This window comes from Manis javanica, chromosome 4 (assembly GCF_040802235.1).
Source record: "Manis javanica isolate MJ-LG chromosome 4, MJ_LKY, whole genome shotgun sequence".
Taxonomy (NCBI): Eukaryota; Metazoa; Chordata; class Mammalia; order Pholidota; family Manidae; genus Manis; species Manis javanica.
This window is the reverse complement of record NC_133159.1, coordinates 36,250,826-36,277,472: the sequence shown is the minus strand read 5'-3', so window position 1 is coordinate 36,277,472 and position 26,647 is coordinate 36,250,826. Positions and strand designations below refer to the sequence as shown.

At 38.9% G+C, this 26,647-nt stretch overlaps 1 protein-coding gene across 25 annotated transcripts in view; it reads right to left on the bottom strand.

Moving 5' to 3' along the window:
* MAST2 (microtubule associated serine/threonine kinase 2) overlaps positions 1–26,647 on the bottom strand; it is a 347,954-nt gene that overhangs the window by 26,723 nt on the left and 294,584 nt on the right. For 22 of the 25 annotated variants that reach the window (XM_073233836.1, XM_073233839.1, XM_037021931.2 and 19 more), the window contains 3 exons: positions 5,440–5,515; positions 2,896–2,916; positions 1,054–1,132 (listed from right to left, as the gene is read on the bottom strand). In XM_073233836.1, the coding sequence (XP_073089937.1) occupies positions 1,054–1,132; positions 2,896–2,916; positions 5,440–5,515 (176 nt within the window). The remainder of the gene's footprint in view (positions 1–1,053; positions 1,133–2,895; positions 2,917–5,439; positions 5,516–26,647) is intronic. The other 3 variants (XM_037021932.2, XM_037021938.2, XM_037021937.2) reach the window with 1 other exon arrangement.

Sequence of the window (26,647 nt, the reverse complement as noted above, 5' to 3'; positions counted from 1 at the left end):
TTAAAGTATCCCAATAAAAGAAGCTGGAGCAATGGGTTAAGTCTGTTAAAAATGTATTGAATAGGAATATGTATCATATGTATATGGCTCTAAATTTGGGTCTAAAAAATCACATGTTTGAGTAAAGGATTACGGGGAAACGGGTATTACTAACGAAAGATTTAAAGCTTAACAACTGCCAAGGACCAATGAGATTTTTGGATTAATTTAAGAGAAGTGTCTAGGTCAAGTGAGGAAACACTCCTTTGACCTGCTCGGGATTCATGAATGCAGACAGCCTGAGCTGGGGAGGCCTGGAGAACGGTGGATGACATGGAGAATGGGTCAGCCACTCTGGGCTGATTTTCCATGGCTTGCAAAGAGCCTAAAATGCTTACTATTTGGCCCTTTATAGAAAACGTTTACCAATCCTGTTATCCTGGCTTTAATTAAAAGTTGCTCAGTGAGGAAGACTCATGGTTAGGGTGCATAGTAGCGGTTGTTAGGTACACAGTAACAGTGAGGTCATCTGTTGTATTTTAGGCTAAAACCTCTCTAACAGAAACATAACTACAAGTTTTATAGACAGATCTGGCTTTTTCACTGATACACAAAAACTTGAATATCAAATACCCACTACCCTTCTTTTTTTAAAGAAAAAGGTAAAAAAGGAGAAGGAGACTCTACCAAGTCTTTGGGACATGGGAGGGGTTATCTGCTCTAGATAAGGTAGGGGCAATAGACAGAACCTTATTTAGGAGCCCCTGTGCCTGGCCTCAGCAGCAAAGCGAAATTCCATCCTCAAGTCCTCCAATGACTCCACTAGGAGTAACCATCACCCCGAGAGCACAATGGTTAGTTCTTTCCAAAGGTGCTTCAATGGATCTGGCTATGGCTATCAAGGGCCACCAGCCCTCTGCCCCATTCAGCCTCATACCTAAGGAATCTCTTTGAGCTTAGCTTTGGAGAAAAAGCTGAGAACCACTTTGCAACACTATAGGCATAGGGAACAATACCAGTAAGGCAGTATTTCCTCGGGGTGCAGGAAGGACTGCCATAGAATTGGCTACTTACTGAGACAGTAGAACTAGGAGTATTGGTTCCATAGCCTGAAGAAGGCAAAGAGGCCAAAGACCAGCGCCGTCCATCAGTCCTGTTTAAGAAAAGGGTATTAGGCAGTTTCTAAGTGACCCCACCCTGAGTCCCAGACCTGCCTGTCTTTCCATCAGCATTTTTGGGGGCAGCTGTTTCTTGTCTCAAGATAGTACTGCTCAGGTCAGTACATGCTTTCACATCTCTTAAATGGGACCTATTGTTGCGCATTTTCCACTGCAAAGACAAGCATCTCTTACTACACAGGAGCTCATGACTCTGATTAAGAATGTGTTATACAATACTGTGGTTTTGGAATAAAAATCTTTATATTCTCAACTTATTTACTTTTAAAGAACCAATGGCAGAGGACTCCCACCAAAGGCATCATCACAGGAACAGACTTGCCCCTGAAATAGTTATTTCCTATGTGAAGGGGCTCTTTGGTCTTCCCCAGGCTGTTAGGTTGACAACCAGGAAGAAGTGGACCATCTGGGTCTGAGTATGAATCAATAGATGGCAAATAGTCAAAGGCTACCTAAGACCCATTAGAACCCATAAAACCAGTCTTTGAGAAAACTTGCAAAAGAGTGACAGTAACGTTATAAAAGAGGAGCGAGAAGGCGCAGCCCTGGCTGTATATTTGGGGCAGGCTTCTTGCTGCTCCTGAAGAGGATGCACCCTAACGCTCTCATTCCAGAGAACTGCAGTGATTTGCTTTGCTGTAGAGGAGGAAGATCAGGCAGGTATCTGATTTGAAGCTTCTGTGACATGGACAAATGATTCTTTCCTAGACTGTTGGATGTGCTGAACACAAGTGTTTCTTCTTGTGGAGCTTGGAGGCATAGCCTGCTCTGGCTGGAGTTGGAGAAAAACTTCTTTGCTGCTACCCATAGTACCTCTGAACATTAGCAATGGAGGATCTTTAGAAGTTTAATATCCTCAGTCTTCAGAGAAAACATTAAGACCCAGAGATTTGAGTGATTTGTTCCAAGCTTCACAGTTAAGGGGGATGGGGAAGACAGGGAGAAGAAGAAAGAAGAGGTATCAATCTTGCCAGGATTTCTCCTTTTGAAGCACTCCTCCCGAGCCCCACCAATACCTAGCAAACTTTTCCTACTATGCACTGTAAAGGGACAGCCTGGGGTTCCATGCCACATGCACACGACTCAAACTTCATGCCACCCAGGAAGCCAGTTCTGCTGGAACCTAGTCTCTGAGCCAAACAAATGTCCAGGAGGCTGCTCCAACATCATGTTCTCTCTGACCTCCTTGTTGGGTCCTGGGAGCTCTGAATAAGAAAGCAAGTCAGTTCCAGGAAAACACAGCTCAGCCATGATGGGACTAGTCTAACTCAGAGAGGGATCTCCCAAACCCTTGCCAAATACACTTCTTCACAGGTGATTTTTTCCTCCTGTAGGTAGAAATGGTAACCAACTGCATGGCAGCTGTTTTTCATTAAACCAAATAGCAGGGGCCACAACATAGTCAGAAAGAAATGTCACTATAGGATGCTTCCATTTCCTTTGCCTGGTTATCTCACTGAGGAAATTTGTGGGAGTGACAATGACGTGTCCCTAGGCTCAGAAGCTGAGAACTATTCAGCAGTACCTGCCTCCAAGCATATGAGCTCTGAGCCTCAGTTCCAGTAAAAGGGGAAGCTCCCTTAGGGCCTCTCTGCTAGATATGGAAGGCTAAGTGTCTACACCCACAGGGAGAGAGGACTTAGCACACCTGGTTCTCACCAAGCACAAACCACAAACCATACAGTCTGGCCATGCACAGCAGTGTCCCAGCCCCTCTCCACATCACATCCACCATTACCTGTCTGTTCTGTGGCCATGGCTGTAGTGAAAAGACATAAATTATACTGAGAATCAAAAGGAACCAGAAAGACTGACCTGTTTGTTGACCTCTGACACTTGGTCTACTTGGCAGAGGCAAACCTTTGGTTTAGGAATATGCAGAAGTTTGAAATGAAATTGTAGGACTGATTAATCTATCCTAAGCGTTTCATTACATCTATCTTTTGCATGGTATTTCAAGCTAATGTGACCCTATGAGGCTCGAGCCTGACCTCAGTGACGTAGGAAACACGGTAGTGTTTCCTGAGAATCCTGTTTGGCACCCCCACCAATATCTAGCTGCTTTTCCTACTATGTCCCATAAGGGGAAAGCCTAGGGTGCCATGCTCCATGCGTGTCACCCAGCACAGACCTGTTTGAATCTCAAGGGTAATACCAGGCCCCAAAGTTCCCTAGCTGATTCTAAAGCCAAGGAATTAAGCCAATACAAGGGCACCAACAAAACATGCTTTTCCCTCTGCCTGGAATAGTATACACAGCTGTGTCCTCACGCCCAACATGGCAGGCTCCTTCACATCCTTCAGATCTTAGTTTGAGATCCTTCAGAGGCCTCAGCTTGAGCACCTAGTGTAGATTCTCCAGCTCATTCTCTTCCTATACTTTCATGCAGCATCACTTTCTTCCCTTCATGCTGCTTATCACAGTTTAACTATGTATCTGTTTTGTTTGCTTGGTCATTATTCCTCCCTACCACTCATTCATTCAATAAGCACTAAGTACTTATTACATACTAGAAGACATAGCTTTCAACTACTAAGGTATCTCTATTAAAGGTGATTTGACTCTGGTTGAGGTGAGAGAGAAAGCAAGCAAATAAAAGATCAGGTATTCAGAAGTACTAGTTTGAAAATGAAGCTAGATAATTTGATGGATAATGATGAGGGAGATCATTTACACTTCATGGTTTGGGAAGGCCTAAAGAGTTGACATTTAGGATGAGAAGTGAAAGACGAGAATGCGTTCGCTAGTAAAAATTTGAGAAAATAGCGTTCCCTACCAAAGGAACAGCACATGCAGACTCCACTAGGTCTACTAAATTTTAAGAAAGTAGCGTCTGTGTTTATTTGGTTACCACTGTATAACTAAGTGTTATGTGTATAACTAAGTGTTAAGTGTATAACTAAGTATAACTAATGTAAGCCCAGGCATACTGGATGCTCAGTATATATTTACTGAATGAATGGAAAATAACTCACTGCCACTTAAAGAGATAAGTCACAAGTCCTGCTGTCTGAGCTCAGACCCAACTGAGACTACAGCTCACACAAAGGCAGGAAGTCTGGGATAAGTAAGACTTTCCAGTTGGGCTGGAAAAACAAATGCATCGATCCAGCATATTCCTATACTATAAGGGTTCCTACCTGGATCCTTGGTTAACTAATTGGAAGTTACACAGGGTAGGAGAGATGAGTCTTTGGGACAAACTCAGATGGTATTTGTTTTGAAAAAGGCAACCAGGTTGAGGGGGGCACCCAAGTCAGACATCATCTTCTCCCAACTTGTCCATGTCCTTTTCATCTACATAGAATCTTGGATAGGAAGGGGATGGATTTCTTCTGGGTTGTCATTTCAATAGTGAGCTAATGCTGTTTCAAAGAATTTGCTCTGTTATCTCTTTAAAAATTTAGTTTAAGTATAGAAACTGCTCTGGTTTCAAGCTGTATCTATTATTCTCTACCCATTAAAGGTTCCAAAACTGGAGTCGTAATTTTTTTGGAGGCCTAAATGCCAAAGACTGACTGTAAAAGTATTTTTTATAAATAAAGTCCAAGAAAATAAACTCTGCCAAGAAAGATTTTTAGAAAATGTTCTGAAAAGTAAATCATTTGTTTATGGAACCTTGGTATGTATTTTGGATGGGCTCATCTCAGTCAGCTTGGTACTTTCCCAGAGGCCAGGTGAAACCCTGGCAATGGGCTGAGCTATCTGGATTGCTACCATGGGCCAGAGATAAGTTTAAATCATTTCCAGAGAGGAATGAAATGTGAGAAGGAATGTAAGAATGGCTCTTACAAAACTTTCTAAATTTATGGGAGAGTAAATGAAGACCCTGTAGTCTCTTTATCCCCAAGGAGAGATGCATACAAGGCCCCTTCTGGCTCCTTGGAACTAGCTGAGTTAGAGAGGTAAGAGAAGTTTGGGCCCTCCTGTGAGAAGAGGCCACTTTCTCATTGATTACACTAGGATAACTCTCGATTGAGAGTATAATCTTTTGGAACACACCCTCAGGAAACAAGGAATTTATATTTAGGATTATAGAGATAAATCCACTTCTATCATCTATTCCCCCATTCAAACATTCCAACCCAAATGCCTGGGGCACCTAGAAAGCAAAACTTAAACAAGATGATTATGTTCAGAGGGAAGGAATTTTGATGGCTGGTAGCCCAAGGTAAAATACTTGGAAGGGCAATGACTCAGAGGAGGAAGCTGGCCTTTAACTGACCTTTTTGCAAGTACTACACATTTAGTCACACATTTAGTTAGAGGTTTTCTAACTTACCTACGGGCAGGAACAAAGGAAAAGTGAGCAGGTGCATTTGGAGAGAAATTCCGGGGGCTATCCAAAGGACTGTTACCTGTGGATGGGAAAGGAAAAGAAACCCTCTGTGAGATTTGTTTCTGAGAAGGGTTGAAGTGACCTTTAGGGAAGACATCTTCCCCTAGCTTGGCAATTAGCACATACGGTTATTTTTTCAGGCCACCATTGGTTTAGTGATTCTCTCTTTGTAAAGTTTGGCAGCCCAGAGGTTTCTCTCTTGTTTCCAAGTTGCTTATCACCATTTATGTCTTTCAGACATCCAATCTAAATCCAGCAGCAACTTGCCAATGTCCTGCCCTCCTAAGAACACCCCAGGCTCCAATCTGCCTAGTGGAGTCATCTCAACTTTCCAAAGCCTTGAAGAACTCAATCAGTGCAGGCGGCACAGTCAAATGCTCAAACATTTCTCAAAGGGCAACAGGACTCCGGGGTCCAAAAGTCTCTTGCACATAGATCTCTGCACACTGCATCCAAGAGGCTAACCCAGAAATATGTGTACTTAAGGGAAACTGAAGTTCTCAGGTGGGGACTTAGGATAGCAGTAGTCCTTAAAATAGTCATAAATAAGGCCCTCAAGTCTACAAAGCACTCCCAACCTCACACTATAGGAATTATCTCTGTTTCTTTATTAGTTTTCAAATGTTCCCTTGTAACTTGCTAACTTACAGCTCAGAAGCTTTGAACAAAACTGTGCCCTTACCTTTGCACTTGTCATAACAGTTCTTGAACCTAAGCCTGCTATAACTCTCAGGTCTAACTTACAGCTGGGGACTGGTTTTAGAAGCCCCTAACCTTGCAGAAGCTGTCAATGTGTCTCTACCTAAAAGGCCAGGTCAACACAAGTATTATACTCCATGATGTGCTGACCAGTGTGCCAATCCCTGCCAACCTCCCCACTTCCATGCTCACTTCTGTGAATCAACACTGGCTATGAGGAATTGCAGTTACCCAGGGGGCTTATAGTTAGTATGCCCTGGCTTCTTGGATAGGTTGTTTCCAGGTGCCATCAAGCTGCCTAGTTGTTTCCCATTATCTCCACCCAACAGGGCCTAGATAGCACTTAGTGTCTTTCTGTACTTATCTAGGAAAAAAACCAGTCTCTCAAACAATGTCCCACTACCCTATGCAGCACCACTCTATCAGTTATATAAAAGCACTCTCTTTGGAAGAACTAGTTAGAAAGAGGCATTTTAGCTTTCACTCATCCCCCTGACTGGAAGCCTCAGTGAGGTGCACAACCTTATGCAGTAGATCTGCTCTCAACCTTGTACCAAGTCTGGGTTTTCTGTGCTCTGTGTCTAGGGCTAGCACTTACGATCTATTTCCATCTCCTGGCTACTACAGGCCACCAAGGTATGAGAGAAGTAATCTGGAGCAGTTGTTTCCTCAGCCAGCACTTCATAAGGATCACGCTTCCTCAGAATCATCAACCACCCCTTTTTTTAAAGTCTCTGTTCTTTTTACATACTGTCATCTCAAATATTAAAAAGTACATTCAGTTTGATCCTTGACATGTAAAAGCTAGATGCCCTTTGATGATTTCCAAACACATGCAGCTAAAGCCTCAAGGGAATCCCTGGACATGAGTATCCTACAATGACCAAGTATGGTGATGGTTTTAAAGCTAGGGATTCACAGAACACACACAGAGAGGATACAGAAAACATATCTGAAGAAATAATGGCTGAAATTTTTCCAAATTTGATGGAAAAAAATATAAACCCACAAATCCAAGAATCTCCAAAAACTCTAAGCATGAGAAAGAGGAAGTAACTATACAAAAGTACATTTTAATTAAATTGCTCAAAACTCATGATGAAAAGAAAAATCTTCAAAGTCGTTGGGTGGGGGTAGGTGGTGGGGAAGACACGTTATATACATAGGAAAAAAGATAAGGATTACAGGAGGGAGGTGCTCAAGATGGTGGCGTGAGTAGGGTGGCAGAAATCTCCTCCCAAATCATACATATTTTGAAAATACAGAAATACAACTATTCCTAGAAGAGAGACCAGAAGATACAGTACAACAGCCAGGCTACAAGTATATCTGCGAAAACTCAGCATCTCACAAAAAGGGTAAGATACAAAGCCATGATACAGCGGGACCCGAGCACTCCCACAACCCCAGATCACTGGAGAGAGGAAAAGAATCAGAGTGGGGAGGGAGTGGAAGCACAGGACTGCTAAATAACAAGCCCTAGTAATCTGCCCGGGAGCACAGACACACATTGCATGGTGTACTGGATATTAGAGAAGCATAAAAGTAAAATCCGAGACAGAGACTGCGAGTGGGTCCCCACAGCCAGCTCCCCTGGGAAAAAAGAAAAGTGGGCACATTAAAAATATCAAAGAAACAAGGGTTTAACAGGTAGACAAAATCATCCTGGCACATTCAGTCCAGCAGGCTGGGAATCTTAAGGAACTTCAGGTGCCCTAACCCCCTGGGTGGCAACCAGCTCCAAAGCCCCTCATGGTGACAAGGAGCCTACTGTTCATTCCCACTGCCACCCTGCTAGCACTGCAAGCAAAACGGATGACCCACCACTGCGGAAGAGCAGCTGGGAGCAGCCCCACCCACAGCAACCACACAGAATCTTCTCCCAGCGTGCAGCTAACTGGGCCAGACCCAGAGGCTGCCACCAGCACACAGCTGCCCAGGACAGAGGAAGCTGGTGCAAAATACAGAAGGCACGAAGGAGAACACATGCAACGTGCCTGGGGCCCCCGGCAGTGCCCTAGGCCATCCTGAGGGGCAACGTGTCTACAGCAGCTCAGGGAATTAACCCAGAGACTGCTCCCTGTGTGTGGGTAACTGGCAGAGGCAGCAGAGAAGGCAACCAGCAAGCAGGAAGGGACTTTGTTCTCCCAGCTGACACACACATCACATCCCGACAATCACTTCTATCGCCACAAAAAGGCAGAAGAACCTGGTCCAGTACAAAATCACTCAAACAACAAAGAGACAGGGCATAGCGAGACAGATGTAACCAAACTTCCTGAAAAAGAATTCAAAATAAAAGTCATAACCATGATGATGATGGAGCTGCAGAGAAATATACAAGAGCTAAGGGATGAAGCCCAGAGGGAAGTAACAGAAATGAAAATGGAAGGCCTCAAGAGCAGAATGGATGAGGTGCAGAGACTGTTAATGGAACAGAAATCAGAGAACAGGAATACAGAGAAGCTGAGGCAGAGAGAGACAAAAGTATCTCTAGGAATAACATAATATTAAGAGAACTGTGTGACCAATCCAAATAGAAAAATATATGCAAAATATGGGTACCAGAAGAAGAAGAAAGAGAAAAAGGGAAAGTGTCTTTGAAGAAATAATTGCTGAAAACGTCCCCAGTCTGGGGAATGAAATAGTCTCTCAGAACACGGAAGACCACAGATCTCCCAACACAAGGGACCCAAGGAGGACAACACCAAGAGATTTAATAATTAAAATGGCAAAGATCAAAGACAAGGACCAGGTATTAAAGGAAGTCAGAGAGAGAAAAAACATCACCTACAAAGGAAAACCCATCAGGCTATCATCAGACTTCTCAGGAGAAACCTTACAGGTCAGAGGGACTAGCGTAATATATTTAATGCAATGAAACAGAAGGGTGTTGAACCAAGAACATTGTATTCAACAAGACTATCATTTAAATTTGAAGGAGGGATTAAATAACTTCCAGATAAGCAAAAGTTGAGGGAATTTGCCTCCCACAAACCACCTCTACAGGGTATTTTAAAGGGACTGCTTTAGATGGGAGTACTCCTAAGGTTAAAGAGATGTCAAGAGAGAAAATAAAATCACAGCAAAGAAATCAGATCAACCAAATACTAACTAAAGGCAAAAAATAAAATCAGATAAGCAAAAAAGCAGTCAAGGGAAAAACCAAAGAAGTACAGAATAAAATACCTAACATACAAAGAATGGAGGAGGAAAAAAAAGAAGGGAGAGAAATAAAGAATCATCAGACTGTGTTTATAATAGGATAATAAGTGGCTTAAAGTTAGATGGTCAGATAGTAAAGAAGCTACCCCTGAACCTTTGATAACCACAAATCCAAAGCTTGCAATGGCAATAAGTACATATCTTTTGATAATCACCCTAAATGTAAATGGACTGAATGCACCAATCAAAAGACACAGAGTAATAGAAAGGATAAAAGAGCAAGACCCATCTATATGCTGCTTACAAGAGACTCACCTCAAACCCAAAGATATGCACAGACTAAAAGTGAAGGGATGGAAAAAGATATTTCATGCAAACAACAGGGAGAAAAATGCAGGTGTTGCAGTACTTGTATCTGACAAAATAGACTTCAAAACAAAGCAAGTAACAAGAGACAAAGAAGGACATTACATAATGATAAAGGAGTCAGTCCAACAAGAGGATATACCATTATCAATATATATATATATATATATATATACACACACACACACACCCAACACAGGAGCACTAACATGTGAAACAAATACTAACAGAATTAAAGGAGGAAATACAATGCACTGCATTTATTTTAGGAGACTTCAACACACCACTCACTACAAAGGATAGATCCACCAGACAGAAAATAAGTAAGGACACAGAGGCACTAAACAACACACTAAAACAGGTGGACCTAATAGACATCTACAGAACTCTACACCCAAAATCAGCAGGATACACATTCTTCTCAAGTGCACATGTAACATTTTCCAGAATAGACCACATACTAGGCCACAAAAAGAGCCTCAGTAAATTCAAAAAGATTGAAATTCTATCAACCAACTTCTCAGATCACAAAGATATAAAACTAGAAATAAATTGTACAAAGAAAACAAAAAAGCTCACAAACACATGGAGGCTTAACAACATGCTCCTAAATAATCAATGGGTCAATGACCAAATTAAAACACAGATCAAGCAATATATGGAGACAAATGAAAACAACAGCATAATGCCCCAACTTCTGTGGAACACAGAGAAGGCAGTTCTAAGAGGAAAGTATATAGCAGTCCAGGCCTATTTAAAGTAGGAAGAACAATCCCAAATAAAAAGTCTAGTCACAATTATTGAAACTGGGAAAAGAAGAACAAATGAGGCCCAAGGCAGCAGAAAGAGGGACACAATAAAGATCAGAGAAGGAATAAATAAAATTGAGAACAAGTAAACAATAGAAGAAAATCAATGAAACCAAGAGCTGGTTCTCTGAGAAAATAAACAAAATGGATAAGCCCCTAGCCAGACTTATTAAGAGAAAAAGAGAATCTACACACATAAACAGAATCAGAAATGAGAAAGGAAAAATCATTATGAAACCCACAGAAATACAAAGAATTATCAGAGAATACTATGAAAATATGTATGTTAACAAGCTGGATAACCTAGAAGAAATAGATAACTTTCTAGAAAAATACAACCGTCCAAGGCTGACCAAGAAGAAACAGAAAATCTAAATGGACCAATTACCAGCAATGAAATTGAATCGGTAATCAAAAGACTACTCAAGAACAAACCCATGAGCCAGATGGATTCACCAATGAAGTTTATCATTTATAGACATAATACCCATTCTCCATACAGTTTTTCAAAAAGTAGAAGAGAAGGGAATATTTCCAAACTCATTCTATGAAGCCAGCATCACTCTAATACCAAAATGAGGCAAAGACACCACAAAAGAAGAAAATTACAGACCTATATCCCTGATGAACATATATGCAAAAATACTTAACAAAATATTAGCAAACCGAATTCAAAAATACATCAAGAGTATCATACACCATGATCAAGTAGGATTCATCTCAGTGATGCAAGGATGGTACAACATTCGAAAATCCATCAACATAATCGACCACATCTACAAGAAGAAGGATAAAACCCACATGATCATCTCCATAGATGCTGAAAAAGCATTTGACAAAATTCAACATCCATTCATGATAAAAATTCTCAACAAAATGCGTATAGAGGACAAGTACCTCAACATAATCAAGGCAATATATGACAAACCCACAGCCAACATCATACTTAACACTGAGAAGCTGAAAGCTTTTCACCTAAGATCGGGAACAAGACAGGGATGCCCACTCTCCCCACATTTATTCAACATAGTACTGGAAGTCCTAGCCACGGCAATCAGACAAAACAAAGAAATAAAAGGCAACCAGATTGGTAAGGAAGTCAAATTGTCAAGATTTGCAGATGACATGATATTGTACATAAAAAACCCTAAAGAATCCACTCCAAAAGTACTACAACTACTATCTGAAGTCAGCAAAGTTGCAGGATACAAAATTAATACACAGAGATCTGTTGCATTCCTATATACTAATGATGAACTAGCTGAAAGAGAAATCAGGAAAACAATTCCATTCACATTTGCATCAAAAAGAATAAAATACATATGAGTAAACCTAACCAAGGAAGTGGAAGACCTATACACTGAAAACTATAAGACACTCTTAAGAGAAATTAGAAAGGAAAGTAATAAATGGGAATTCATCCCATGCTCTTGGGTAGGAAGAATTAATACTGTCAAAATGGCCATCCTGCCTAAAGCAATCTGCAGATTCAATGCAATTCCTCTCAAAATATGGACAGATTCTTCAATGAACTGGAACAAATAGTTCTAAAATTCATATGGAACCACAAAAATCCCCAGTAGCCAAAGCAATCCTGAGAAGGAAGAATAAAGCAGGGAGGGATCTCCCTTCCCAACTTCAAGCTCTACCACAAAGCCACAGTAATTAAGACAATTTGGTACTGGCACAAGAACAGAGCCATAGACCAGTGGAACAGAATAGAGAATCCAAGTATTAACCCATGCATATATGGTCAATTAATACATGATAAAGGAGCCATGGATATACAATAGGGAAATGACAGCCTCTTCAACAGCTGGTGTTGGCAAAACTGGACAGCTACATGTAAGGGAGTGAAACTGGATTATTGTCTAATCCCATACACAAAACTATACTCAAAATGGATCAAAGACCTGAATGTAAGTCATGAAACCATAGAAACCATAGAAAAAAACATAAACAAAAATCTCTTGGACATAAACATGAGCAACTTCTTCATGAACATATCTCCCTGGGAAGGGAAACAAAAGCAAAAATGAACAAGTGGGACGATATCAAACTAAAAAGCTTCTGTACTGCAAAGGACACCATCAATAGAAAAAAAAGGCATCCTAATGTATTGGAGAATATATTCATAAATGGCATATCTGATAAAGGTTGTCATTCAAAATATATAAAGAGCTCACATACCTCAACAAAAAGCAAAAAGCATATCTGATAAAAGGTTGTTATTCAAAATATATAAAGAGCTCACATACCTCAACAAACAAAAAGCAACAAACAAAAAGACAGAAGATCTCAACAGACACTTCTCCAAAGCAGAAATTCAGATGGCCAACAGGCACATGAAAAGGTGCTCCACATTGCTAATCATCAGAGAAATGCAAATTAAAACCACAATGAGATATCACCTTACACCAGTTAGGATGGCCACCATCCAAAAGACAAACAACAACAAATGTTGGTGAGGATGTGGAGAAAGAGGAACCCTCCTACACTGCTGGTGGGAATGTAAATTAGTTCTACCATTGTGGAAAGCAGTGTGGACGTCCCTCAAAAAACTCAAAAGAAAAATACCATTTGACCCAGGAATTCCACTCCTAGGAATTTACCCTAAGAATGCAGGAGCCCAGTTCGAAAAAGACATATGCACCCCTATGTTTATCACAGCACTATTTACAATAGCCAAGAAATGGAAGCAACCTAAATGTCCATCAGTAGATGAATGGATAAAGCAGATGTGGTACATATATACAATGGAATATTATGCAGCCATAAGAAGAAAACAAATCCTACTATTTGCAACAACATCAATATAGCTAGAGGATATTATGCTTAGTGAAATAAGCCAGGTGGAGAAAGACGAGTATCAAACGATTTCACTCATCTGTGGAGTATAAGAACAAAGAAAACCTGAATGAACAAAACAGCAGCAGACTCACGGAACCCAAGAATGGACTAACAGTTATCAAAGGGAAAGGGACTGAGGAGGATGGGTGGGAAAGGACAGACAAGGGGGGAAAAGGGGCATTATGATTAGCACACATAATGTGGGGGAGGACAGGGGGAAGTTCGTGCAACACAGAGAAGACAAGTAGTGATTCTATAGCATCTCACTAGGCTGATAGACAGTGACTGTAATGGGGTATGTGGTGGGAACTTGATAATGGGGGGAGTCTAGTAACCATAATGTAGCTCATGTAATTGTACATTAATGATACAAAAAAAAAGAGATAAGGACTAGTGTAGATTTCTCATTGAAAAAAATGTAAGACAATGGAGCAATGTCTTTAAATTCGGGGAAGAAAAACAAACTATACAAACCCAGAATTCTATACCCAGGTATTGTGTAATAAAGAATTTGGTGGCCTTTGTCTCCACTTCCTTGGAATGAGCCTTTAAGTTGTTGGAATTTCCCCAGTGAAAGCGATGTCTTCGTGTTCAGAGGGGGGCCTGATTATTTATGTGTATGAGATGACTCAGGAAGGGGCCTGGCCATGCCAGAAAGACCAGCCATGTAATTAGAGGGTTGGGACTTTAGGCCATTTGATATCTGTCTGGACTCCAACGAACAGAGGTTAATAATACTTCGCATATTGTTACTCATCAGTGTGCTCAGAGAGTGACACATCCAGACTTCTGTGGTAGAAGGCACTGGAATCTTCACATGTAGGACCCTCCCAAAGCTTGCCCAATAAGTCTCCTTTTTTGGCTACTTCTGATTTACATCCTTTTGCTATAACAAAGGTACATTTGTAAGTATAGTGTTTTTCTGAGCTCTGTGAGTCATTCTAGTGAATTATTGAGCCTGAAGTGGTAAGTGGGAACCCTTGAATTTATATCCAGTTGGTCAGAGTTATTATGTGTGGCCTGGGAACCCCTAAGCTTGCATTTAGTTTCTAAATAATGATATTTTTGTGAAGGAGTGTGCCCATAACTTGTAAAGTTTGGCCTAATTCTGAATAATTAGGATCAAAAGTCATTGCTCCAGTGAGAATATTTTTAAAGACCAAAGGTAAAATAAATATCTTTAAAGATAAATAAGCCAAATAAAATCCTCAACAGCAGATTACACAAAAAGAAATGCTTTTACAAATGTCCTTTAGGAAAAAGGAAGGTGATACCAAGTGGAAATATGGAGTGAAGACCAGTAGAAAACTTAACTGCACGGGAAAATATATAGGATTTTTTAATTACTATTTTAATATCTTTAAAAAATAACAAATTGTTAATAATAATATTAAGGTGGTGTGGGTTTATAACATATATGAGAATAAAAAGGTTTAAAAAAATTAAGGCTGGGGAGGGAAAAACATAACAGTAGTATTCTTACACTACATGTGAAGTGGTATATATAGGGGATGAATTTCTTGTAATAAGAGATATATTACTATATATGCTAATACAAACACTAAATAACAAAGTTATACCTAATAAGGCAATAACATATAAAATTGAATCATAAAAAACACTCAACCCTAAATAAAGCAAAAAAAAACAAATAAAAAATAGATGAGACAGAAAACAAACAGGAAGATGATAAATTCAAACCAAGTCATATCAACAACAGTAAATGTAAATAGTCTAAAAGCCCCAATTAAAAGGGCTTTCAGAAAAAAAAGAAACCAAATAAGTGTTAATAGTCTTTGAAAAAAGAAAACCTCAGTCTTAGATGTTGTACAGATCAATTCTACCAAATACTCAAGGAAACGCTGGTACCAAATCTGTACAATTTCTTTCAATAAAAGCAGAAAGAACACTTCCTAACTTACTTCATGAGGCAAGTAGTACCATAATAACAAAACCAGTTAAAAACATTACCTTTAAGAAAGGAAAGTTATAACTTTATAGTTATAGCTATGACTATATTTCTTATGAACACAGATGCAAATCCTCAACAAACATAGAAATACAAAATAACGTATTAAGAATTATGTATCACAACCAAGTGGAATTTACTCCAGGTGGCAAGGCTAACATTTGAAAGCCAAAACAATCTTACCACATGAACGAAAGAGAAAAAAAAAATTCATCAATTGATACAGAAAAGCATTGACAAAAACCTAACACCTATTCCTGATAAAAACTCTCAGCAAACTAGGAATAGAGGGGAACTTCCTCAGGATGATCAAAAACATCTACAGAAGATATATTGCTAACAGGAGACTTAAGAGTGAGAAACTGGATGCTTTTCCTGTAGGACTGGGAACAAGGCAAGGATGTCCCTTTTTACCACACCTATTAAATATTACACTGGAAGTCCTAGCTAATGCAGTAAGACAGGAAAAGGAAATAAAAGGTAAATAAACTGAGCAGGAAGAAATAAAACTGTTTCCAGATGATATGAGGATTGCCTAAGTAGAGATGTAAAAATCAACCAAAAAAAGGAAAAAAGCAAAAGAAAAAAGGAACTAATAAGCAATTACAACAAAGTTGTGGAATATAAGGCTAAGAAAAAGTTTACTGCTTTCCTTTATAACAGCAATGAACTGGCAACTGAAATTAAACACAATACAATTAACATTAACATAAAAAATGTAATGCTTACTATATGCTGTAAATAATAAAACTGGTGAAAGAACCAAAGACCTAAGATATGAAGTGACACCGTATGTTCATGATTGGAAGATTTAATGTTCTTAAGATGCCAATTCTTCCCAACTTGATATATAGATTCAATGCAATTTCAAAAAAAAATACCAGCAATCTAGTTTATGAATACTGACAGATTCTAAAATTCACACAGAAAGGCAAAATAACCAGAATAACCAACTCAATACTGAAGAACAAAGTTGGAAGACCAACATTACTTGACTTCCAAAGTCAATATAAAGCTACAGTGATCAGATAGTGTGGTATTAGTGAAAGAATAGACACATAGATCAATAGAACAGAATAGAGTATTCAGAAACAAATACAACTATACTCAATTGATACACAACAAAGGAACATAGACATCAATGAAGAAAGGATGTTTTCAACAAGTGATGCTAGAACAACTGGATGTCTATATGCAAAAAAAAAAAATTGAACCTGGACACAACTTTTTGCAAAAATTAACTCAACATAGATCATGTAAATGATTCTAACATACATTTTCCTAAATGTAAGACAAAGAACAATAAAACTTCCAGAAGATAATAGGAGAAAATCAAGGTGACCTTGGCTTTCTTGATGAAGTTTTAGATAGGAAACCAAATGCACAATCCATGAAAGGAAAATATTGAAAAGCTGGACTACATAAAATTAAAAACTTCTGCTCTACAAAAGACACTGCTAACAGAATAAAAAAGCCACAGACTGGAAGAAAACATAAAATACTTGTATAAAAATGTACAGAAAACTCTTAGCCTCAACAATAAGAAAAAAATCCAATTTTAAAAGGGGAAAAGATATGAACAGAAATCTCACCAAAGAAGACATACAGATGGCAAAGAAGTATATGAAAAGTTGCTCAACTAGATCTGTCATAAGGAATTGCAAATTAAAACAATAATGGATACTCACACATACCTACCAGAATGGCTAAAAAACGGACAGTATATAATGCCAGTGAGGATGCGGAAAGACAGAAACTCTTATTCATTCTTGATGGGAATGTAAAATGGTATCACCACTTTGGAAGACACTTTGGCAGTTTCTTTTTATTTTATTTCATTTTGGTGTCGTTAATGCACAATTACTTGGACATTATGGTTACTAGACTCCCTCTATTATCAAGTCCCCACCACATATCCCACTACAATCAATGTCCATTAGTGTAGTAACATGCTATAGAATCATTACTTGTCTTCTCTGTGTTATACTGCCTTTCCCATGTCCCTCCCCCCAAACTACATTTTATGTGCTAATCTTAATGCCCCCTTTTCCCCCTTATCCCTCCCTTCCCACCTAATGTTCTCAGTCCCTTTCCTTTTAGGAACTGTTAGTATATTCCTGGGTTCTGTGAATCTGCTGTTGTTTTGTTCCTTCAGTTTTTTCTTTGTTCTAATACTCCACAGATGAGTGAAATCATTTGGTACTTGTCTTTCTCCACCTGGCTTATTTCACTGAGCATAATACCCTCTAGCTCCATCCATGTGGTTGCAAATGGTAGGATTTGTTTTCTTCTTATGGCTGAATAATATTCCATTGTGTATATGTACCACACCTTCTTTATCCATTGATCTACTGATCAACACTTAGGTTGCTTCCATTTCTTGGCTATTGTAAATAGTGCTACAATAAACACAGAGGTGCATATGTCTTTTTCAAACTGGCCTCCTGCATTCTTAGGGTATATTCCTAGGAGTGAAATTCCTGAGTCAAATAGTATTTCTATTTTGAGTTCTTTTTTTCAATAAAAAGTTCAATGTTTATTCTCAATTTATTAAAGCCATCCAAGTATCAATATAATTTAGAAAGGCTTCCATTAAAAACTCATTTTCCATTTAATATTCATGTTTTCATTCTATACTTCCTCAAGTCCAACTGACTCCTCAATCTATTACTACCAGTCTTCTTTTATCACTTTATGATACTGCTCTTGACATTTTCTGATTGTCAAATTAATGTCTGATTTCAATTCCCACTCATTTGAGCGAAACATTTTTACTCTTCAACATTACTCTCTGCTGGTTCTCTTCTTGCCCTCTGACTACTCTGTCTCATTTTTCTTTTCTTCCTTTCCTTAAAGCTATGCTTTCCTAGTTTCTGTCTCTGGTCTTTGTTCCCCTTCTATGTTTCCTCTGAATGATGTCACCAACAACTCTGGATTTGGTCCCGCACTTAATACTCTAGCTCTGATCTCCCTTACCAGCCTCACAACCAAATTTCCACCTACTGCCTGGGAATCTCTACTTGTATATCCCATAGACATCTCCAAATAAAACTAAGTGAAACAAAACAGAGTCCTTTTTGTTTAGAAAAGGATATAGCTCAGACAGGCTTCTCCATTTCTGCTTTTCCTCCTGGTACCTCATTCTGTCCAATCTCTTAAGTCTGAAAATAGTGATTCATCTTTGACTTTATTTCTGTCCACATTAATAAGGATAAAGTCCTGTCATTTTTCCTATACATCTCTTTAACTCACCCTCCTCTCCTCTCTTAAGCAATTTCTTGAGTTCAGAATCTTATCACAGATTACAATAACCTGCAAACTACTGTTCCCGAGATGAAATCCTTCCCACCCCACTCTGTAACCTTGTTTTGTAATTTAAACTGTAGTGATGGTAAAAAGGGGATCACAGCACCAATACTACCCCTTTAACAGCTTCTTTTACATTGTACTGTAAGTATCTGCTTACATAGTTAATTCCTCCACTTTTTAGTTTTATATCTCCTGGATTTAGAGCAGTGTCTATCACATAAAAAAGAGTAGATATTTGCTTATTGAATAAATGGCCAAATGATCATGTCACACCTACTTCTAAAGAATTTGAAAATGCTCACAATAAAAGATACACAGCCATTAAGACAATTAAGGTAAAAGTAAAAGGATAGCTTTGCAATAATCTGTAATTTGTTTATAAAAAAGTTAAATTCTTGGAAAACCCACTGATTCAAAATAATTATTTTCCTTAATGCTAGGTGTGGTAATATGTACTCATACCCTTTTTCAAAATGTTTGCCTGGTTTTCTAAGTCAGATATTTCAATCTCGACATTTTGTTTCATCAAAAGTTCTCTTTTCTTTGTTATGGCATACTCATTATTGAAGTCTGTAATTTCCTTAATAAATTTATCCTCTTCCTCTGTCATTTTTTTCTTTGTAGTATCAAAAGTTTGGAGAAGCATATTCCTTTGGTTTGTAATTTCACTGCACTGTCTTTTTAAGGCATTTTCAGGAGTTCTCAAAAGCTGTAAGAGGAAGTCTTTTTCAGAAAACTGCTGAACCTTAGATTCCAACTGCATTTTCACTTCCTTCAGCTCCTCTGTCACCTTCTTCGCTTTTTCACGACATCTATTTATTTCCTACCTTACTTCCCGCATCAGGCGGTGATTCTCCTCGGCCTGCTGCTCGGAGAAGATGATGTGCTTGAACAAGGACTCTAGACTCATCTTAGGGCCCGGCTCCACAGGATCCCGTTTTCGCTCAAGTATTTTATAACTGAGTTTGAGGATCCTTTGCTTTTATTCCCTGGCTGAAGGCCGCTGCCCTCGGCCAGGAGCGGCCTCAGCCCCACTCCGGGTCCTGGTGACAAATCATGGCGGCCCTGAGGCTTGGCTTCCGAGTAGGTCTGGGCCTCTATTTTGAGTTTTTTGAGGGACATCCAGACTGCTTTCCACAATGGTTGAACTAATTTACATTCCCACCAGCAGTGTAGGAGGGTTCCCCTTTCTCCACAACCTCGCCAACATTTATTGTTGTTTGTCTTTTGGATGGCGACCATCCTAACTGGTGTGAGGTGATATCTCATTGGGGTTTCAATTTGCATTTCTCTGATGAATAGCAATGTGGAGCATCTTTTCATGTGCCTGTTGGCCATCTGAATTTCTTCTTTGGAGAAGAGTCTGTTCACATCCGCTGCCCATTTTTTAATTGGATTATTTGCTTTTTGTTTGTTGAGGTGAGCTCTTTATATAATTTGGATATCAACCCATTATCAGGTGTCATTTATGAATATATTCTCCTATACTGTAGGATGTCTTTTTGTCCTACTGATGGTGTCCTTTGCAGTACAGAAGCTTTTTAGTTTAATATCATCCCACTTGTTCATTTTTGCTTTTGTTTCCCTTCCCAGGGAGATATGTTCATGAAGAAGTTGCTCATGTTTATGTCCAAGAGATTTTTGTTTATGTTTTTTTCTAAGAGTTCTATGGTTTCATGACTTACATTCAGGTCTTTGATCCATTTTGAGTATAGTTTTGTGTATGGGGTTAGACAGTAATCCAGTTTCACTTTCTTACATGTAGCTGACCAGTTTTGCCAACATCAGCTGTCGAAGAGGCTGTCATTTCCCCATTGCATATCCATGGCTCCTTTATGGTATATTAATTGACCATATATGCTTGGGTTTATATCTGGGCTCTCTAGTCTGTTCCATTGTTCTATGTTTCAGTTCTTGTGCCAGTACCAAATTGTCTTGATTACTGTGGCTTTGTAGTAGAACACGAAGTCAGAGAGTGTAATTCCCAAAGCTTTATTCTTCCTACTCACAATAGCTTTGGCTAATGAATTTTAGAAATATTTGCTCTAGTTCACTGAAGAATGCTGTTCATATTTTGATAGGGATTGCATTGAATCTGTAGATTGCTTTAGGCAGGATGACCATTTTGACAATATTAATTCTTCCTATCCATGATCATGGGCTGTGTTACCATTTATTGGTTTCTTCTTTAATTTCTCTAATGAGTGTCTTCTAGTTTTCAGAGTATAAGTCTTTCAATTCCTTGATTAGTTTATTCCTAGGTATTTTATTCTTTTTGATACAATTGTGAATGGAATTGTTCTGATTCTCTTTCTGCTAGTTCACCATTAGTGTATAGGAATGCAACAGATTTCTGTGTATTAATTTTATATCCTCCAACTTTGCTGAATTCAGATATTAGATCTAGTAGTTTTGGAGTGGATTCTTTATGTTTTTTTATGTACAATATCATGTCATCTGCAAACAGGGACAGTTTGACTTATTCCTTGCCAATCTGGATGCCTTTTATTTCTTTGTGTTGTCTGATTGCCGTGGCTAGAACCTCCAGAAGTATGTTGAATAATAGTGGGGAGAGAAGGTATCCTTGTTTTGTTCCGATCTTAAAGGAAAAGCTTTCAGCTTCTCGCTGTTAAGTATGATGTTGGCTGTGGGTTTGTCATATATGGCCTTTATTATGTTGAGGTACTTGCCATCTATACCCATTTTGTTGAGAGTTTTTATCATGAGTGGATGTTGAATTTTGTCAAATGCTTTTTCATCTATGGAGATGATCATGTGGTTTTTGTCCTTTTTTGTTGATGTGGTGGATGATGTGGATGGATTTTCGAATGTTGTACCATCCTTGCATCCCTGGGATGAATCCCATTTGATTGTGATGGATGATCTTTTTCATGTATTTTTTAATTCAGTTTGCTAATCTTTTGTTGAGTATTTTTGCATCTGTGTTCATCAGGGATATTGGTCTGTAATTTTCTTTTTTTGTGGTATCTTTGCCTGGTTTTGGTATTAGAGTGATGTTGGCCTTGTAGAATGAGCCTGGGAGTATTCCCTCATCTCCTACTTTTTGGAAAACTTAAAGGAGAATGGTATTAGTTCTTCACTAAGTATTTGATAAAAATTCAGCAGTGAAACCATCTGGTCCAGGGATTTTGTTCTTAGGTAGTTTTTCCATTACCAATTCAATTTCTTTGCTGCGACTTGGTCTGCTTAGATTTTCTGTTTTGGTCTGAGTCAGCCTTGGAAGGTTGTATTTTTCTAGAAAGTTGTCCATTTCTTTGAGGTTATCCAGTTTGTTACCACATAATTTTTCATAGTATTCTCACATAATTCTTTGTATTTCTGTGGTGTCTGTATGTTTTCCTTTCTCATTTCTGAGTCTGTTTGTGTGTGTAGACTCTTTTTTCTTTCATAAGTCTGGCTATGGGTTTATATATTTTGTTTGTTTTCTCAAAGAACCAGCTCATGCTTTCATTTATTCTTTCCTGTTGTTTTATTCTTCTCATTTTTACTTATTTCTGCTTTAATCTTTATTATGTCCCTCCTTATACCGGGTTTGGGCCTCATTTTTTCTTCCTTTTCTAGTTTCATTAATTGTGAGTTTAGACTGTTTATTTGGAATTGTTCTTCCTTCCTGAGGTAGGCCTGTATTGCAATATATATCCCTCTTAGCATGGCCTTCGCTGCATCCCATAAATTTTGTGTTATTGAATTATTATTGTCATTTGTCTCCATATATTGCTTTATCTGTTTTTATTTGGTCATTGATCCATTATTTATGGGCATGTTGTTAAGCCTCCATGTGTTTGTGGGCTTTTTTGTTTTCTTTGTGTAATTTATTTCTAGTTTCATACCTTCGTGATCTGAGAAGCTGGTTGGTACAATTTCAATCTTTTTGAATTTACTGCAGTTCTTTTTGTGGACTAGTATATGATCTGTTCTGGAAAATGTTCCATGTGCCCTTGAGAAGAATGTGATCCTGTTGCTTTTGGACGGAGTGTTCTGTAGATGTCCGTTAGGTCCATCTGTTCTAATGCATTGTTCAGTGCCTCTGTCTTTTTACTTATTTTCTGTCTGGTTGATCTGTCCTTTGGAGTGAGTGGTGTGTTGAAGTCTCCTAAAATGAATGCATTGCATTCTATTTCCTCCTTTAATGTTAGTATTTGTTTCACATAGGTAGGTGATCCTGTGTTGGGTGCATAGATATTTATAATACTTATATCCTTTTGTTGGACTGACCCTTTTTTCATTATGTAATGTCTGTCTTTGACTCTTGTTACTTTCTTTGTTTTGAAGTCTATTTTATCTGATACAAGTACTGCAACTCCTGCTTTTTTGTCCCTATTGTTTGCATGAAATCTCTTTTTACATCCCTTTACTTTCAGTCTGCATATGTCTTTGAGTTTGAAGTGGGTTTTTTGTAGGCAGCACATAGATGGGTCTTGTTTTTTTATCCATTCAGTGACTCTATGTCTTTTGATTGGTGCATTCAGGCCATTTACATTTAGGGTGATTATTGATAGGTATGTACTTATTCCCATTGCAGACTTTAGATTTGTGGTTACCAAAAGTTGAAGGGTAATTCCCTTACTATCTAACAGTGTAATTTCACTCACTTCGTATGCTATTACAAACACAACCAAAAGGTTCTTTTTCTTTTTTTTTGCTCCGTTTTCCTCCTCCTCCATTCTTTGTATGTTATGAATCATATTTTGTACTCTGTCTATCCCTTGGGTGACATCTATTTAGCCTCAAAAATACTTCCATCTTCAGGAGTCACTGTAGACGTGGTTTTTGGGAGGTAAATTCTCTCAGTTTCTGCTTATGTGAAAATTGTTTAATCCCTCCTTCAAATTTAAATGATAACCTTGCTGCGTAGAGTGTTCTTGTTTTGAGGCCCTTCTGCATCATTGCACTCAATATATCATGCCACTCCCTTCTGGCTTATAAGGTTTCTTTTGAGGAATCTGATGATAGCCTGATGGGTTTCCTTTGTAGGTGATCTTTTTTCTCTCCCTAGCTGCTTTGAAAAGTCTTTCTTTATCGTTGATCTTTGCCATTTTCATTATTATATGTTTTGATATTGTCTTCCTTGGGTTCCTTGAGATCTGTGCACCTCCATGGCTTGAGAGGCTATCTCCTTTCCCAGATTGGGGAAGTTTTCAGCAATTACCTCCTCAATGACATTTTCTATCCCTTGTTATCTCTTCTTCTTCTTGTATCCCTATAATGCGAATTGGTCACACAGTTCTCTCAATATTCTTTCATTCTTAGAGATTCTTTTTCATGTCTGTGCTTCAGCTACTTTGTAATTCCTCTTCTCTAATTTCTATTCCATTTATTATCTCTTCTACTACCTCTAATCTGCTTTTAAATCCCTCCATTGTATGTTTCATTTCAGATATGGAATTTCTTAATGATTGAATCTCTGTCTTAAATTCGTCCCTAACTTCTTGAAATTTTTCTGTACCTCCATAAGCATGTTTATGATTTTTATTTTGAACTCTTTCAAGAACATTGGTGAGTTCAGTTTCATTTGGACCTTTTTCTGGGGTTTGTGAGATTTTGGTCTGAACCAGGTTCTTTTGACATTTCATTTTTCTATGTGGTGCCCTCTAGTGTCCAGAAGCTCTAGCCTCTGGAGCTGCTCAGCCCCTAGAGTAAGTTATGCATCGTAGGGAAGTGGAGATAGTGCCTGGGGGGAGGAAAGATCTGCTTCCTGATTCTCATCTGCAGTGCCTGTCTCCAGTATCAGAGCCAGTGGGATGAGCACAGATGTATAAGCCTCTGTGCTTTGCGTCTCTTGCTGTTGTAGGTGGGGCCTCCCTCTGGCTGGCCTGACACCAGCACAGTGACTGCTAGTTTGCAATCCAGTGCCATCAGGCCAGGAGAAAGGCTCAGCAGGCGGCATGTTACAGGGGAGGCCCTTGGAGCTGAGTAGGCAGATAGTGGGATGGAGCACCTGAAGGTCCTCAAAGTTCCTAGCCTGCTGGGCAGAGTGCACCCAGCCAACCTTGTCCACCTCTCCCTTCTCTCATGCAGCAAGCTCCATGCAAACCCCACCCCTTCAACAGCCCTCTTGCTGCTAGGAAGCCTCTCAGACTGCCTGCCTTTCCTTTGTCCCAGGGCGGCCAGATGTGGATCCCATCCTCCACAAATGGCTGGAGTCTCAGTCTCAAGCACTCCACCTGTCACAGCTCCCCAACCTCCAGAGCATGACACAATGTAGGTTTCTGCTTGCAAAGCAGATCTCCAGGGCTAAGTGTTCAGCAGTCCCAGGCTTCCAACCCCTTCCTGCTCCGTTTCTCTTCTTCCCACCAGTGAGCTTGGGTGGTGGAAGGGCTTGGGTCCCGCCATGTCAAAGCTTTGGTATGTTACCCTGTTTCGTGAGGTCTGCTCTGTTCATGAGGTCTGTATGCAGTCTGGTTCAGCCTTCTTTCCTGTTGCTGTAGGGTTAGTTGTATTAACTATATTTTCATATTATTTGTGGTTTTGGGAGGAGTTCTCTGTCTCACGTCTCATGCCGCCATCTTTAATCTTCCTCTATCCCAGCAGTTTCTTACAATACTAAGCATAGTCCTATTATACAATGCAGCAACTGAACTACTCAATTGAGTTGAAAATTTTCGTCCGCACAAAAGCTTGCACACAGATGTTTATAGCAGCTTTACTCATAATTGCCAAACTTAGAAGCAAGTAAGATGTCCTTCAGTTAGCAGATGGATAAACTGTGGTATATACAGAAAATGGAGTATTATTCAGCACTAAAAAGATATGAGCTATTGAGCCATTAAAGGACATGGAGGGAACTTAAATGCCTAGTAGAGTGAAAGAAGCCAATCTGAAAAAGCTGTGTACTTTATGATTCCAATTATATGACATTCTAGAAAGGCAAAACTACAGAACAGTAAAAAGCTCAGTGGTTGCTGGGGTGGGGCAGAGGGATGAAGGACAAAGAGATGAAACACTGTGCAATCAAACACTTTTACTGCAATGAAATTATTCTGTATGATACTGTAGTGGTGGATAAAAAACAATACGCATTTGTTAAAACCTGCAGAACTTTATAACACAAAGAGTAGTGTATGCAAATTTAAAATATCATTTATGAGGTCGGAAGATCCCAGGGAAGAATGTAGACTGTGACAAGAGAATCTAACTGTATTATAAATGCATGAAATAACTTCATTGAAGGAGGTGGAATGAAAAGTGCTGACTTAAGAAACTTTGGAAATGTATGAAGTCTGTAAGACTAAATGCAAAGAGAACTACATATCAGACAGTACTCAACTCAATAAATTTGTTTCCCAAGGGAGTATGGGTTAACAATTCTGACATTGCCAGACATGTACAATGGAACTGAATAATTAAGTGTATGGATGGAGGATGGTGGGAACCAGGTATCTAACTGCTAGAGTAGAAATGTACAGATAGTAAGGAGATGAAACTAAAATGATCCATGTGATAATGGAATAGACTTGGAGACATCAGTAGGATCTCATGTTTAATAGAGATGGTTACATAGAGAAACATTTATAGATATGTGTAAATGCTACATACACAAGTTTGTATACACACTACTACTATATTTAAGAGGCTCTAAAAGAAAAAACACTCCGGTAGCAATGAACATATCTAGTACCTAGATCTCGGTTTCCAATACTATACTCCAATAAAAAGAACTCCTTGGAGAAATGGCTATTCCTAGAATGATTCTACAGGTAACTAGCGGAATATTACTGGGGTAACAAATATACAAGATGAGCCTGGAACATCCTATAGTGCCAGAAAATAAAGAAACCAAGAAACAAACAAAAAAAACACACTGATGAGGTTATGTCAAAGGGGAATAGGAGCCAACAGCAAGATTTCCTAATGGCCAAAGCTGGAACAATTTGAACAATAAAAGAAAGTATTAATAGATTATAATCCATACTATGAAATAAATGTCTGTTGGTCCATACTGATATAAATGATTAAATAAATA